Here is a 16,068-nt window from a genome sequence, read left to right as displayed (position 1 = left end):
CCCATTAGAAGCTTTTTGGGCTAATTATTGAGTGTCTTATATGTTACTTGCTGAGGTTAAAGTCTAGCCTATAGATAGGTGTATTGAGACTCTTCTAGCTTATAACCTAATTATAAATAGGATCGAAGGGTGAAAAAGACATTTCCATAACCCATTTACATTTGGAGAATGCAAAGCGGCAGATGAATTTTTACCTCTTATGCTTGTCCAGTGTGAGGAGGATGACTATGAGTGAAGATTTGGGCTCACAGACTGGACCGGGGCATATTTGGATGCGCCCTCTTCCTGTTTGTTTTCCAAGGTAATGTTGTGAATGGGAAACCTGCCTCAGGGAAGGGGTGGATCAAAGGCTTCATAGGATTCTCACTCTGTTGTTGATATTGGACTTACAGATTGAAACTTGTTTCTGGGGAGCTTCCTAACTGTGACCAGTCAAAGCATAATTGCTAACAAAATGTAGATAACCCGAAAGGCAATCTTAGAGGGTGCCGCCTATTCCATTTGTAAAACAACTGAATGGAAATAGATGGGATTGAGTAAACTATGCTTCCATGGGGGTAGGCTAAATTAGGAACATCATCATTCTCCTTCTAAGAGATGGATCTAGGGGAAGAAAAGGAGGCTCAAAAGGATAAGTGAGTATGGTTTCAGAAGCAGCGGGAAATTATCTTAAGCAAAGAATGATCAGATATCCTTTACTGTCATAGGTAATCTGTATCATAACCATTTCTCCGTCCTTCTTCATCTCATCCATCCATTGTATTTCCACTGGGAGGGGTAAAAATGCTACTCGTTCCTTTTTGTTCTTATTTTTCATTTTTCAAAAGGCAGATGTAAGATTTCCAAGCAGAGCACGTTCTCCGTCAGGCCACTACAGCTAACCTGAATTCATTACTTAGTGCTTTTCTAGCACGTCTGCATGAAATACAACAATTTGTACAATGATTATTCAATTTGTTGCTTAATTAGTGTTTATTGAAGGTGACCTGCTGGTTCTAGATACAGAAAAAAAATAACATTCATGAAGATGTATTGGAACAGGTTGTTGCTAGTGGGAAAATCTAAATGGCTCACATCTTAAATTCTGAAGCATTAGGATTAGCAAAGATTACTTTGGAATCCCCCTACACCTCCACCCTAAGAAGGAAAGTGCTGAATCAGGAATGCAGAAAGTACTATTTGGAATTACTTAGAACAGATTTTACTGCTCACTTATTTTATCCAGCCTTAATGTTAGAAGTGCTAACTTTTTTTAAATTAGAATTTATTTAGTTTGCTATTTTTAGATACCACCCTTTTGAGTCAGCCACCTACAACTTAATTTTCAAAGTTTTTTTTTTAATTTAAAAAAAAAATTTTTTAAGTTTATTTATTTTTGAAATAGGGAGAGACAGAGCATGAACGGGGGAGGGTCAGAGAGAGAGGGAGACACAGAATCGGAAGCAGGCTCCAGGCTCTGAGCTGTTAGCACAGAGCCCGACGCGGGGCTCGAACTCACAGACTGCGAGATCGTGACCTGAGCTGAAGTCGGACGCTTAACCGACTGAGCCACCCAGGCGCCCCTCAAAGTTTTATAAATTAGTATTTATGTTGGATACAATGGTATATTCTTCTTTTCTCATAAAAGTGTGATGAAAAATCGTGAAATAGTGTCTATAGAAGTTTGAGTAGGAGCAGATAATTAACTAAATTTTAAATCTAGTCTTTCCCTTAGCCCAGTTTTGAACCACCTGGTCACTCTAGCAAGTTTCTAGTCTTACCTAGAAGAGTTTCTTGTGATAGAAGAATAGGGGGCTGAATAATTCCTAACAGTTGAAGAATTACAGCCTTTGGTAACATCAGGGCTATTTTACACAAGGGGTCATTTGCTGTTGTCTTTACTATCCCAACTTTAAGCATTTCTTTTGAGAATTTATTTGGAAGCAAGCTTCCTTAAAAATAGTGCATTCAGAGCAGTCTCTACTGCATTAAGATGCAATGTAAGATGAGATGAAGCTTAACTCAGTACTATAACATTTTCTTTCTGGTAAGGACTTTGCAGATCGTATAGTCTTAAACTTTTATTTCGCAGATCAATAAACTAAGGCTTAGAGAAAATGAGTGGTCCATTATAATAAAACTAATAGATATTTGACTCATCTTAAAACTTAGAAGAGACCAATCAGTTTTGAATTTGAGAAGAAGGTGCAAAAGCCTAGTAGTAAGTGAAGGTAAGTCTGTGTAAAGAAAAGATAAATCTTCCATTCTAAGGTACTATTAGAAGGGACATGTCTTTCAATTGATTTTCCTGAAGCAATGGGTTTTCATTGATCCAGTCACCCTCTATTACCTGATTTTATTTGCCTCCTATAGTACATATTTGTAACACTGTTGGCAGGAGTTAGGGGTGCAAGAGAGATTGTACTGTCATTTATACTTCTGCTAGTGATCTAAGATTCTTGAATCTGGCCTCAGTGGCTCCTTGTTGCCATCAAGACCTTGCCCAAAGGACTACGGGAAGAACAGGGGAAGAGGTTGCAATCACCTTACATTCCTTCCTCTGTAGGCTGATGTAGGCAGCCAGTGAGCTCAGCAAATGCCTTAGATCATTTTATTGAATATTCTTATTCTAGTTCTTCTTTGGAATGGCTGTCAGAGGTGGTAATATGTGAAACAAGGGCGAATGGATTTGCGTGTGGACAAGTTGATGCAAACAGGTCATCCAGCACCCATTGTTCTCTGTTGCTATTTTCCCTCTGGGCTCTTACAGCTTGCTCTGCTTTTTCATTCACACTGTGATAATATATTTTTGTTTACGTATTAAATTTTCCTCTGTTCTCTATTTTAAAAATGGACAGCAATTAAATATTTAGATGTAATCACAATAAAATTGAGTGGACTGAGAAGTCCAATGGGTAAATTGTAAACTAATGTGAACTTAAAGTAAAAATCTGGTTTTCACTTATTGATTCTTTTTTCTGGCATTGACAGATCATTTGACATTCTTTATAAATGGATTTTTAGTATATCAGTGCAGTATGGAATATATGTAATGATTATTTTATGGATTAAGTGAGGTTAAACTCAATACAATTTGGAGCTATCAAATTCTTTTTGTAATGAATTCATGATATTCTTCACTTACAATATGATAATATTGATTTCTGACTTTTACTCTGCCTAGGGTTGTTATATAGATTAAAATGTAAAAATATATTTGAAAGCCTATTAAAATTGTATGTTGCTAATTATATTAAACCCTTTGCAATTAATTTAAATATGTTCAGATTATTTTTCTTAGGTTTTGAGAATTGAGATCCAAGAAACTACTTTTAATTTGTGTTTACAGCACAGCCTGTTTATATAAGCTAGTGTATAAGTTTGCCTGGGTATCATGGAATGTTGAAATAAGGGATTAAGAAAAATAAAAGTTAATTTCTCACATGACATTCTAAAGGTAGGTAGTCCAGGAATGCTGAGTTCAGGTACATCAGGATATCCAGGAAGTCAGGTCCTTCTGTCTTATTGCTCCCTTATCATTAGGATTTTGTCCTCATCCTGATGGTCTTAACATGGCTTGCCACCAAATCTATGTTCCAAGAGGCAGCTGGGAGAAGGGGCACATGCAGTCCCTTTACTGATATCTTTGGAAAGTTGAGTGCATCAGTTTTTCTCTTGTCCCTTGGCCAGATACAGAGTTTCACTTAGCTGAATGGGAAGCTGGAGAATAGTCTGTTGCAAGGAGGCATGTTCCCAGCTAAAATCTAAGAGCCTTAACTATAGGGAAAGGTAGTTTTTGAGGAAAATCGACCAACTTCTGTTATATTTATTTATTTATTTTTATTTATTTATTTTTTAACATTTTAAATTTATTTTGGGACAGAGAGACACAGAGCATGAACGGGGGAGGGGCAGAGAGAGAGGGAGACACAGAATCGGAAACAGGCTCCAGGCTCCGAGCCATCAGCCCAGAGCCCGACGCGGGGCTCGAACTCACGGACCGTGAGATCGTGACCTGGCTGAAGTCGGACGCTTAACCGACTGCGCCACCCAGGCGCCCCTGTTATATTTATTTTTAAATTAAATCTCATTCTTGGGCTTGATTTAGGTTAAATATGTAGTATCATTTTTGACATTTGAAAAAGTAATTACCTACACTTGACTTTATGCAAACATTCCATATATTTTCAAGTCTCTGCTCAGCCTGCAATGACCTCCAATTGCTTGTCCTCCATCCCCCACCTCCAAAGCCCAATTCCAGTTTCCTATACCACTTCCTCAGTAAAGGATTGTTTAATTCTGGCTCTAATTCATTATTTTATCTACCCTATTCCATCATAACATAATGTGTGTGTTCCTTTGTCGTAGCATCTAATAAACTCGCTCAGATTTTCTCTTGTTATAATAGGACTGCAATTTCCTTAATGGTAGGGTTCATGTCTCATTGATTTGTCTCTTCCCCATGGTGCCCTTCATATAATAGGCTCATGATATTTTCTGATTGAGTGAATGGAAATTTTAATTCTCCATTTCTGCTTCTAACATAATGCGTTCTCCTGGATAAGTCATTCAGTCATTTTTTAATCTTTCCAGTAAATGGGGGGAAAATTGTAACTCTTTATCTGCATCTTAAGATTGTTATGAAAATAATGTAATTTGGAAAATGTGCTGTCAATTGTAAGATATTTGATTAATGAGATTTTACTGTTTGCTGCCTTATTAAGAATTTGGAGAAATTAATCAAGATTAGATGGGTTTCAAGTCAAATTTGTATTCTAAGATACTTCACAGTAATGTTTTGGCACACTGGTGCCAAAAAAGTGCTGTTTTCAATAAGAAACATGTAATGTTATTTAATACCCAAGTTTTTATTTAAAATTTCATGAGAAGTTAGAAATGGTATTTTAGTTTATGTTCTTAACTCAGACTCAGTGATAAGATTGAAAGCCATTGTTACTTGATTAAGCAGATCCTGAGTCGTTTTTAACATATCTGCCAGTGCCAGTGACCAATGCTGGAACTTTAGGCAAGGGTTTTCCCATTTTACAATATACCAGCAAGTAAATAATTTTTAGTCAAATGAGGTGCTTTGGGGAGGTCCTGTTTGTAACTGAGAAACTGTATTTCTTTAGTTAGCTTTCATACTTGGAACACTTTAGCCCTTTGAGCAAATGATATCAATGTGATATTTCTTCTGCTTTCCCACGTTCTAAGTTTCCCTGTTTTAACATGTGGTGTCCTAACAGTACCTCCTCCTGAGTATCTAATTGGTATGTTTGGAGGGGAAAGGTGTCTCAGAGTCCTGTGTTTTTGCACTGTCATCCAAATTTGGTTTGAAATGTGACTGTGAAGCCTCAAATACACCAAATGAAATTTTGGAGAATAGACTTTACTGAAAAATCCACTTTGCTATCTCTGAGGAGGTCTCCATTTGAACATGTAGGAAATGATTAATTTTATGAAAAAAATCTGTGTGATTATTTGTGTGCTTCTGTCATTAAGGTTCTTACAGTTTCATTTAATATTTATTGAATGTTCATAGTATACTAGGAGTTTTCCATTACACTGAAATAGTTTGACTGTCTGTTACACTAAATATAGGACAGAATATATTTTACTTTTGAGTAGTGATCTGATTTCCAGGATTCTACTAAATTACATGTATGCTGATGCCTTAGCTTCTGTTGATTATTAACCATTACTGCTGCCCTGCTACCTGCTTATCATTTAAGATGCAAATTGTCATCTCCCCTGGGAAACTTTCCCCATGATTCCCAGGCAGAAATATGGTTCCTTCTTCTGTATTTAAAGGGGGGTTTTAAATGTATCTTTACCAGTTCTTTTTGTTTATATGTCTCTCTCCCATCTAAACTATGAATTGCAAGATAGCTAGTGACCTGTCTCACTCATGTTTGTATATCCTGTGTAGTTCCTACATCATAGTGCATACCTCAGCACATGTTTATTCTATAGAACATATTTAATTATACACATCTTCAGCTGACATCTGTATAAGGGATGGTTTGAGAAGACTATTATACTTACTGCATTTGGTCAGCCTCTCAAGTTATACAACAGAGGGTCGATGTGTCAAACAAGAGGACTTAAAATTTTAGGAGGAGAAGCATAGTATATTGCTGAGCACCGAGTGGACTGTAAGTTTGAGCTATCAACCAGCTGGTCTCCTTTTCGGTATGGTATTTTGTAAGTCCTTTGCCTAGGTGATCCATTTAGGTTTTGCATTTTCCTTCTGAGAGCTATGTCACTTTTTATGAGATGCAGTGAAATTAGTGGGAGAGTGTCCAGGAAAAAACATAGTGAGTATTATGTTTGATAGGAACCTCAGATCCAAACCTATCTAACAACAGGTTTCTGGATATTTGATGTCAATGGAATAGTTGGCTTTGGAACCAAAGTAAATATTGAGTGGGTAGAGGAGGCAGTGCACTGGATGGACATTACCAAGATTTTTCATTTTAGTGTCTACTGTATGCAGCTGACAAGGATGGGATTAGTCTGGCCCGTAGAGCAAGTGAAATGGAGATTAGAAGACAGAATTCTATTAATTTTAAATGGAATTATATATGACAAACAGATAGCCATTTGCTTAATGCAAATAATAATTGAGGGTAAGTACATAGAAAATAATGCTGCAGTGATTTAACCCATTTAATTGTATTCCAGACACATTCTGGAAATAGAGAAACTTAGTAAGATTTTGTGCTGCAATTGAAAGTTTTAGTTTTCAGCATTAGTTTGAGAGAAGGGTACCAAAAGGAAATATATAGTCTTTAATATTGTAATAAAGGTCTCAAGAAGATAAAAATAGTGAATTCTCTGGTTTAATTTTGAAAACTCTATATAATATCTATCTCTTTGTTTCTTAAGAGCCTATTCATTGAGAAGTGAGAGGGGAAATTGATATTTTAAATAAGTTGGTTTTTTCTTGCTCTTTAACATATAATAGCTCTTGGGGCTCCACTGATTTTATTATTATTATTATTATTATTATTATTATTATTATTATTCTTCCTACCATTTGAAGTTGATATTCATTGAAAGTTTTCTGGTTCTGTCTGCATGATGAGCAAGTAGAGGGTTCCGTGATCAGTAGAGATTCTGATAATGCAGTCAAGGCAGTGGTAGCCAGGATTATGAAAGTGGTGTCCACTTTGGGATTCAGGAGTAAGAAGGCACATGTTTGGTAATATGAAACAGTGTCAAGAGTTAATCTGGCATTACTCTCTCATCTCTCGAAAAAGCCAAGGTTTTTTGTTTTGTTTTGTTGTTTTTTTAAGCCTCAGAATAGTGTGATCCTATATACCAAGCCTAGAAGATTAGCCTCAGAAACCAATACTGTGTTTTCTCTCTCCCCTTCAGGACAGAGTATATTCCATTTGGGACCACCTCAACTACCTTGCCAGGCAGCACCAGCTCTTCATATGCTTTCAGTTTACCTTCTACTATGAAAAGGATCTTTCCTTGAATGTTCATATTTCACCTTGAGAAGGCAATATGTGTGTGTATGTATGTATATATATACACATATATACATATACATACATATATTTATATATATAGGATGGATTAAGCAGCTATAAATAAATATGACATAGTAGAAGAGTGGTTTGTGGGAGTTTTACTATATATACACATATATAATATTTTCCAGTCTGGTTTCAGACCCCGGCATGGCTTGGAGACAGCGTTGGTGTGTATGAAGGATCTTCCTCGAATGAAGGATTTGGGACAACTTTCCATGATGATTATATTAGAGCCTCAGCTGCTTTCGTGTTGGTCATGAGGTGATGCTGAACCGAATGCTTGAACTAGCAGGAGTGGCTGGGATTGCATTGGAGTGGTTCCGTTCATTCCTTCCGGGTAGGTACCAGCTAGTGACGGGTGAAAATGGACATTGAGGGTCTTCCTGTATGGAACCGCGTAGTTGTCACTCATTCCCCTGTTCATGTTGAGTGGGTTTGAGAAGACAACTGGACGCCTGAAGGCCAGGCAGTGTGATTCGAATGACTGTGTAGAAGGTTATGAGGGTGATTCCCAGATGGATGTCGCTCACATACGTTTTTTCTGTTTTGTCAGTGTGCTAGTGCAGACTAGAATTGAAACTGAGAAGTGTGACTTGTTGGAAAGGGAAAATTCGGGAGGCCCTGGTGTGCTTTCTAATTCCTCTGTCTGAGTTACAGTTTGTGTAAACTGTGGCCATATTTTGACTACCAATTTATCTGTACATGCAAATCCTACCGCAACGTTAGATAGAAATGTTTTATTTTGCTTTTCGTTATATATCTGACCCTTCTTCCCTGTGAACGTTGACTGCATCTCCGTGATCTTTCTTGCTGAAGTTGTAGTCTGATTGTTCACCCTTGTCCTTGGGGTTCTTCTAAGCGAAGTCGCCTGACTACATTAATAAATATTCTGGAGGGTGATGGCTGGGCTTTCCCAGTAAATGTTTTGCTTTATCTTCACTGAGAGCACTTCGTTATTCTAACCCTGTTTTCCTAAGAATCAAATTGGGTTGTACTTTTAAGGAGTTTTGCAGCACAAATACTGTCTCTGTTTCTCTTTAAATTGCCTAGGCATTTAAAGTTTTTACAGAGAATATGCTAGAGTTTCTTCAATTTTTGAGCATGTGCTTTAGAAACTTGGTGCCTTTTCTTGGCTATTGCTTATTTATGAAATATTACTTCAGTTATTTTCCTTCAGGGCAATGAAAAGCTTGGAGGAAGTTTATTAAGCCTAATAGTAGAATACAGGTAAAAAACTGAAAAGAAGAAACACAGATGTGTGTGTCTGTAAATATCATTAGAACTGTCTGTTGAATGTCATTTTGGCAAAAGGGCAGGAAACTAACATTTATGCAGTAACTGATCAGTGTCAGGCACTAAGCCAAGCAGTTTCTATTTTTTAGTTCACTTAATCCACACAGTAACATTGAGAAGTAGGTGATGTTTGTTCCTTTTACAGATGAGGAAACTGATGCTAGAGAAGTTAGGTATTTTTGCCTAACTTCACACAGTTATAGGTGGAAGATCTGGTATTTCAGTCTGGGTCTTGCTGATTCCAAAGCTCATTCTTTCCATCACAGTGAAATGTTAAGCCACAGGCAAATGTTAGACTTGAAGTGGGGGTCCCAAAGGGGGAAAAAAAGAAGAAAAAGAATGCCTATCACACGGCCTGAGCAAACCAAGGAGGAAATGAAAGACAGGAATGTACTAGCATCAGGATTGTTTTGAAAATTTCTAGGGTTTTCTTGAAACTCAGTTTAACAAGCTAGGCGACAAATGAACAAGTTTAGAATTACCAAAGGTTTGCCACTTAAGGGATAAATAGGTTTAGAACATTAGATTTTTATCTGTTTGGACATTTGTTCATTCTCTCTTTTGTTTTGAAAATGAAGTTGGGATACCCCACATTGGATCCCAGAATATTATAAAGATCAGTGCAAGGAGGCCAGTCAGGTAGTTAGTAATTATCTGAAAAGAGACAGCATTTGAAGACCAATTCCAGGTGTTTACTGTTTACAAAAGTTTTTTTTTTAATGTGTCTACAAAACTTTTCTATGTGGAACCCCAGCTTACCATTGCCTTTCATGTGTAATGTGCTTATGACTAAAGATGTGAATATTTGTTTTCTGCTTAAATAGTAATATATCTGGGTTTCGGTAAATACTTGTTTTCATCTTTGAATGAAGTGTGAATCAATGCTATCAGTTTTCCTTTTCATATTGACAGGCAGCTTCTTCCCACATCACAATAGATTTATTTCAGGCATAGCCAGAGAGAATGTTGTTTCTGTGCTTATTATCTGGCATTTGGCAATAGGAAAGTACTGTATCATATATTAAAGTTGTTATTGTTATCCTAACGTGATATACTGTTATTAATTATGTTAATGGTACCTAATAAAACACCCCCCCAAAGGAGGTAAAGCTCTTTAACTGTAATGATTTTCAATTTCAATATATGTTTTATCTACTAGTGGCTCATGAAGTAACAGTCATAATTGAATTCAGCACCTTAAGATTTCCTGACTTAGCTCTAGTGAAATATTGATTTCATGGAATTAGGTGGCAGGTGCATCGAGGAACTATTTCCTGAAAGCTTTAAATGGCTATATAAAACCTCAAGAATATTAATTCAGGTTAAATGAGTGGGTTGGAGTTGTGCTTACTTAAGATGTTTGCCAAATGGCCAGAAGCCATGATATCTCAAGTTTTGTTTTTTGAAACATTGAAAAATGAAGGAAGGCAGATGACTATTTCCTTTATTGTTGCATAAACATAGATAGTTCTCTATAATTCTAACAACCGCTTAATCAGTTACCATTTAGTTAGTTGATTAAATAGGGCTCCAGGTTGAAAATAATTTTTCTTGAATTACTGTGGCTCGCCAATTCTCTTCCTTTCTACTCCTATTACATTTACATATTTTTCTCCCTTTTTGTCACTGGAATTGTTGTCTGGAGGGTCTCTGTGTGTCTGGCTAGAACATTGATATTGCGGTAAAATAATGTACAGGAAATCTTCTTTTGTCTAAAGATACATTTCTCCCCATGGGTCATCAAAATGCGCATTTTTTCCTAAGGAAGATGTTTATTTCTGTAAAACAGAGGTAACGCATATATAACGTATTAGTACCATTACTTTTGGAATTTATTAATATGTATGTGTGTATAATTTTATAGTTTTCCAAAACCATTAGCCTGAAACAGCATTGTTTATTCTCTTTTTACATTTGCATTGATCTTGGGTATTCTTAACTTTATCTTACTGTTTTTTTTTTTTTTTCCTATATGGATGAGTATCAATATGGCTTGTAGGGAACATAAGCCTTTCTGCCATCCCTGCTCCCAACTTCTGCCTCTCATGAATTATATTTTCCTGAGGGTGAAATTAAAGAACTAGGTGTATTAAATTTCTTTTAGGCTTACTGCCAGATTCTTAGATGTATTTTTAAGTGTCAAAACTAAGTCTGGGGAAGGGAAGGATGCTTAACTTCACTGGTCTTTGTATTTACTCTTCCTTTCTCAAAGCATATTGTTTCCATAAGAGATCTTGCCTAGAAGTTAGGCCCTTTGTAAAGTTTGTTTTTACTTTATAATTCGATATGAATTCTATGGATGTGTTTCGTGCCCTTCCAAGTAACTATGATAGCTGAATTTTACAAATCTTCTATTTTATAGCAGAAAGCTGTGCTTATTTAACACCTTTCTATGGTAATAGTTCTAATTAAAGCAGATAACTACCACTGAACAAATTGTCTTGAGAATATAAGTGGACAAAGAAAGAGGAAAAGGAGGAAGGAGGAGAGAACACAACTAAGTTAAGTTGACATTTGTTCTGTGGTGTGAATGGCAATCTTAACAGTAGTGGTGGGTGTAGTTAATTTTAGACATTTCCTTTATCAAACATTTAAAGGTAAAAATTTCCCCAGAGCCAGCAAAACTCTGAGCTGAATTCTTTTGACATTCTGCTGACCAAGGAATTTCCCATGACTAGTACCAGATTCTTCCGCAGAGAAGGAATAGGAACATGAATCAGATATGGGCAGGAAAACTCTGCTCTTCTTTCTGAACCATAGAAAGCCATGAAAAGTGAGAAATGTTTATTGAACATGTAATGGCGGTAGTTGTATTTTATGTTGAGGAAGATACATACGTGGTTGAAAACCTACCAACGAAAAGTCATACAATTGGGAGAAGGTTAGAAAAATTCAAATCTCATGTGTGAATCCACCTTTGATGAAGAAGTGACTTTCACAGTTAAAAGCTATAGAACAAAGTGCAAAGGAAAAGAAGATGGGCATAAGTGACTACATAAATTTTTATGTGCTCATATCAAAAATATTAAGTGACAGTGGGGAAAACATTTTCAATTAATATGCTGAAGGTATGATACAAAGAGACTATTAAAACAGTTAAGAAAAAAAAATGACCTCAGAGCATCATGGTAAAAGGACATGAACAAAAGAGCTCCAATGTAGAAAACTAAGGAATAAACAAGTATGTGGATAAGCATTTGATCTTACCAATAATCATAGAAATGCAAGGTAAAGTAACCACTGGAGATTGTTTCTTCATTTGCCTAATGAATTAATCAGTCCACACACTTCACCTTGACTCTGAATGATGTTTCCCGCTCTATGTTACTGGTGAGAGTGTAAACCAAAATAACTCATTTGAAAAGCCAGTTGGCTTTGCAAAAGGTCATTACATAACTTAAACATCCCTAATTAATAATGCCACTTCTGCAAGCCTATCTTAAAATATTTTTGAAAATAAGAAAAAAACATGTGCTAAGAGATTCATATTAATGCTGTCTCAGTTACAAAGGACATAATTTAAATGCCTACCAGTGATATCAGTGGTTCTCAAACTCGGCCATAAATTAGAATCATTTGGAAAGATATAAGAAAATGCTGATACCTGGGTGCCACCCAGAGATCTTTACTTAATAATTAGTTTGGAGTTGCCTAAAGATTTGCATTAAAAGAATTGCCCTAAAAATTCTAAGATATAGCCAGATTGAAAACCATGGTTTGAAACAAGTTGATAGAATATGTTTAACATTTGATGTATTTACAATGGTTTTATAGTGTGGAGAGGGTATCATCTAAAATGAAATATTGTAATTCAATGCTTAGTCAAATTATAACTTGAAAATAGAAGCACACCAGTAAAATAGGCTAGAAGAAAATTTATAAAATGCTCAGAGTTGTTTTAAGGAGATTTTGAGTGATTGTTTTTCATCTTTTTATCCATTGACAGATAATTTTGTAATGTTCTTATATTACCTTTTAAAGAAAAACTGTATTTAAAAGAAAAATTCCTGCTGGTGAGCTCTTATTTATAAGTTATTTCTACCTATGAATACAGGTAATTTCCTATTTATAAGTTATTTCTACCTATGAATACAGAGATTTATTCTGACTTCTAAAATCATCATGTCCTGAGGTTAGAGTTACACTTCATTATTATAATGAAATCCTTCATAAGATTCTTTTTTTTTTCCTTTTTGTCATCTCAGAAATATCTTCTCATGTAGTTTTCTGACTGTTGGAATATAATAATCTCAAGTCAGTCATTTTTCTCTTTTTTTATTACTCTACATCTGTGCCTATCAGTTTTCACCTTTCTAAATATCACCTATATGCTGATGGTTCCCCAGTGTTTAGCTCTAACCCCAGCATTAACTCTGTGATGCATGTATGTATCTGAATTTGGATGCATACCTTTAAATTAGCAAGTCCAGCACTAAATTCACCATAGTTTCTTTCCCAAACCAATCTCTTCTCTGTTATCTGTCTTAACTAATTGTACCACTGTCCTCCCCCACCCCCGCCGCAGCAGCTACAGCAATCCCAAGTTCCTTCTCCTGCCTTATCTCACACATCTAGTTAGTGTTTATGTCTCACTGATCCCTCCTCACACTGTATTTCTTCTCATGCATTTCTTCACTCTTTATCCCCATCTCTGCCCTACCATCCTTGCTCTGGTGACGTTCTTGTCATCCTCCCTGCAGTCTAGTATTGAGGCTCCTACTTGATCTGTCTCTAGGCATGTCTCATTCTAGATCTATCCTCATGGTAACAAAGGGACAAGGCCATTTCCCTCCTTAGAGTCCTCTGAGGCTCTTTATCATGTCTCGCATGAAGTCTAAGCTCTTGGCCATGGGATTTAAAGTGTGGTATAAATGTCGTGTGCATGGCATGGTGTGTACATCTTCCCTCCGGAAGCTGATCCCAACCCTACTCTCCCTTCCATTTGCTCTCTGGAAATATCAAAGAACTAATCATGTTTCTGCGCACCACATTCAGTTTTGTCTACCTGTGCCTTCTTCATGCTGCTCCTTCTACCTGGAATCACCTCTTCACCTCCATTTTGGATAGATTAACAAAAATTTAAGGATTAATACTGTCCACCATTTACCAGGGTGAGGAAAATAGTTATTCTCAGTGGAAGGTAGTTTGGAAGTAACTATCAAAATTTTTAAATCATCCTTTTAATCTAAAAATTCTTTTGGGAATCTATTCTAGGAAATAGCTATACATATTTTCTCAGTCTGTTTGGGCTGCTTTAACAGAATACCATAGACTGGGTGGCTTATAAACAACAGAAATTTGATTCTCTCAGTTATGGAGGCTGCAGCAGAGTCTAAGATCAAGGTGCCTGCAGATTTGGAGTCTTGGGAGGGCCTGCTTTCTGGCCCACTGGACATCCTACTTCACATTGAGTCCTTATGTGGGAAAGGGGCAGAAAACTGTCTAGAGTCTCTTCTATAAGGACACAAGTCCCATTCACGAGGGCTCTATTCTCATGACCAATGACCTCCTAAAGGCCTCCACCTCCCCATGCCATTACTTTGGATACTAGGTTTCAACATACAAATTTTGGAGGTTGGGGACAAACATTCAATCTATACCTCATATATAAAGAAGTATATACCAGATTATTTAGTGCAGAACTATTTTAATGGGTAAAATTAGATACAAACCAAATATTAAATAAGGGAATACTTTAAAAATTTATGATATGCCCACTCTATGGGGTATTAAAAGTACTATATGAATATTAAGAATATTCAGTAATCTGTACAATGTTAAGAGGAGAAGATATTCTGTGAGAAAATCTCCTGGTTGCGTTAATAAGTAAAAAGCATGTACCTATCAGTATGCACTGACTGCTCTCATTTGTATTGAAAATAAAATTAAAAATTTCAAAAATAAATTTAAAATATATTAATACAGGCGTATATGAATGCAAATAGGAAAAGCTCTGGAAGAAAACATGATAGATCCTTAATAGTCATTATTTTAAGTAGGAGGTACAGTTGGAGGAAGTTGGGAAGGACTCATTACTTTTATTTTTTTATTTTTTTATTTTTTATTTTTTAAAAAAATTTTTTTTTCAACGCTTTTTATTTATTTTTGGGACAGAGAGAGACAGAGCATGAATGGGGGAGGGGCAGAGAGAGAGGGACACACAGAATCGGAAACAGGCTCCAGGCTCCGAGCCATCAGCCCAGAGCCTGACGCGGGGCTTGAACTCACGGACCGCGAGATCGTGACCTGGCTGAAGTCGGACGCTTAACCGACTGCGCCACCCAGGCGCCCCAGGACTCATTACTTTTAAAGATTTTATGTTTTTAAAGTAATCTCTACACCCAACATGGGGTGCGAACCTAGACCCTGAGATCAAAGGTTACATGCTCTAGTGACAGGAGCCCTAAGAGGAACTCGTTACTTTGAATTCTGTGTGATAATGTACCTTTACACTTCCCATATAATTTCCATGTGTTTATTTGCTTGCATAAAAATCTGTAAACAATAACGTAAGTGGACACAAGGGAAGAATCTGATAGATTTAGAGAGAAGCCAAATTTCAGATAGAAGAACAAAATCATCAGTGATTTTCTGTTTTGAAAAATGTTGAAAATGCAATAAAATGCCACAGACCAACAACCAGTGGCTGGAGTTCACTGTTGTGGACATGTTGTCGTAGTTGCTTTGGATTTCTTTTAAATTAAGTCTAGCAGAAAGAACTGGAGCTTCTTTGATTTCCTTCTTTTTCTCAGAGGCAATCTGTGTCAGAGATTTTCTGTATACTATTGTAGCTCAGAAATTTATAGCTTTACTATGAATATATAGGTAAAAGTATATCTGTGTCTATAGCTGTAATCCATCGCTGAATATTCAGTTTATTGACATTTTTTTCCTCTTAAAAAAATCATGTCTCTTTGTGAACGTGCATGAGTTTTTCTAGGACCTATACCAAAAAGTAGAATTGCTGGTCTGTAGAGCATGCATACTTATGTTTTGTTTTGTTTTTCACTAGATATTGCCAGATGTCTTTCCAAATTGGTTGTGTCAATTTATATTCTCACCAGGGTATTTCATAGTTTCTATTTCTGGACATTTTCAAGCAGTACTTGGTATTGCCAAGGTTTAAATTTTGTTCTACTCTGTAAATTGTGAAATGTTACTTTATCAGCAGCCCCTGAACGTTTCGTGAGTGTCCCAGCCTGGTAGGGCCCTGTGAGAGGAACACAGAAAACCCTAAGGAAGTTGGTTGCCA

General features: G+C 36.4%; 1 protein-coding gene across 1 annotated transcript in view; it reads left to right on the top strand.

The window, feature by feature from the left end:
• ASXL3 (ASXL transcriptional regulator 3) overlaps positions 1–16,068 on the top strand; it is a 177,591-nt gene that overhangs the window by 42,950 nt on the left and 118,573 nt on the right. The window contains exon 3 of the mRNA XM_058692400.1: positions 1,170–1,172. Coding sequence (XP_058548383.1) covers positions 1,170–1,172 — 3 coding nt within the window. The remainder of the gene's footprint in view (positions 1–1,169; positions 1,173–16,068) is intronic.

The sequence above is a fragment of the Neofelis nebulosa genome, chromosome 11, assembly GCF_028018385.1.
Source record: "Neofelis nebulosa isolate mNeoNeb1 chromosome 11, mNeoNeb1.pri, whole genome shotgun sequence".
In the NCBI taxonomy this organism is placed as follows: Eukaryota; Metazoa; Chordata; class Mammalia; order Carnivora; family Felidae; genus Neofelis; species Neofelis nebulosa.
This window is presented reverse-complemented; position numbering and strand designations above follow the sequence as displayed.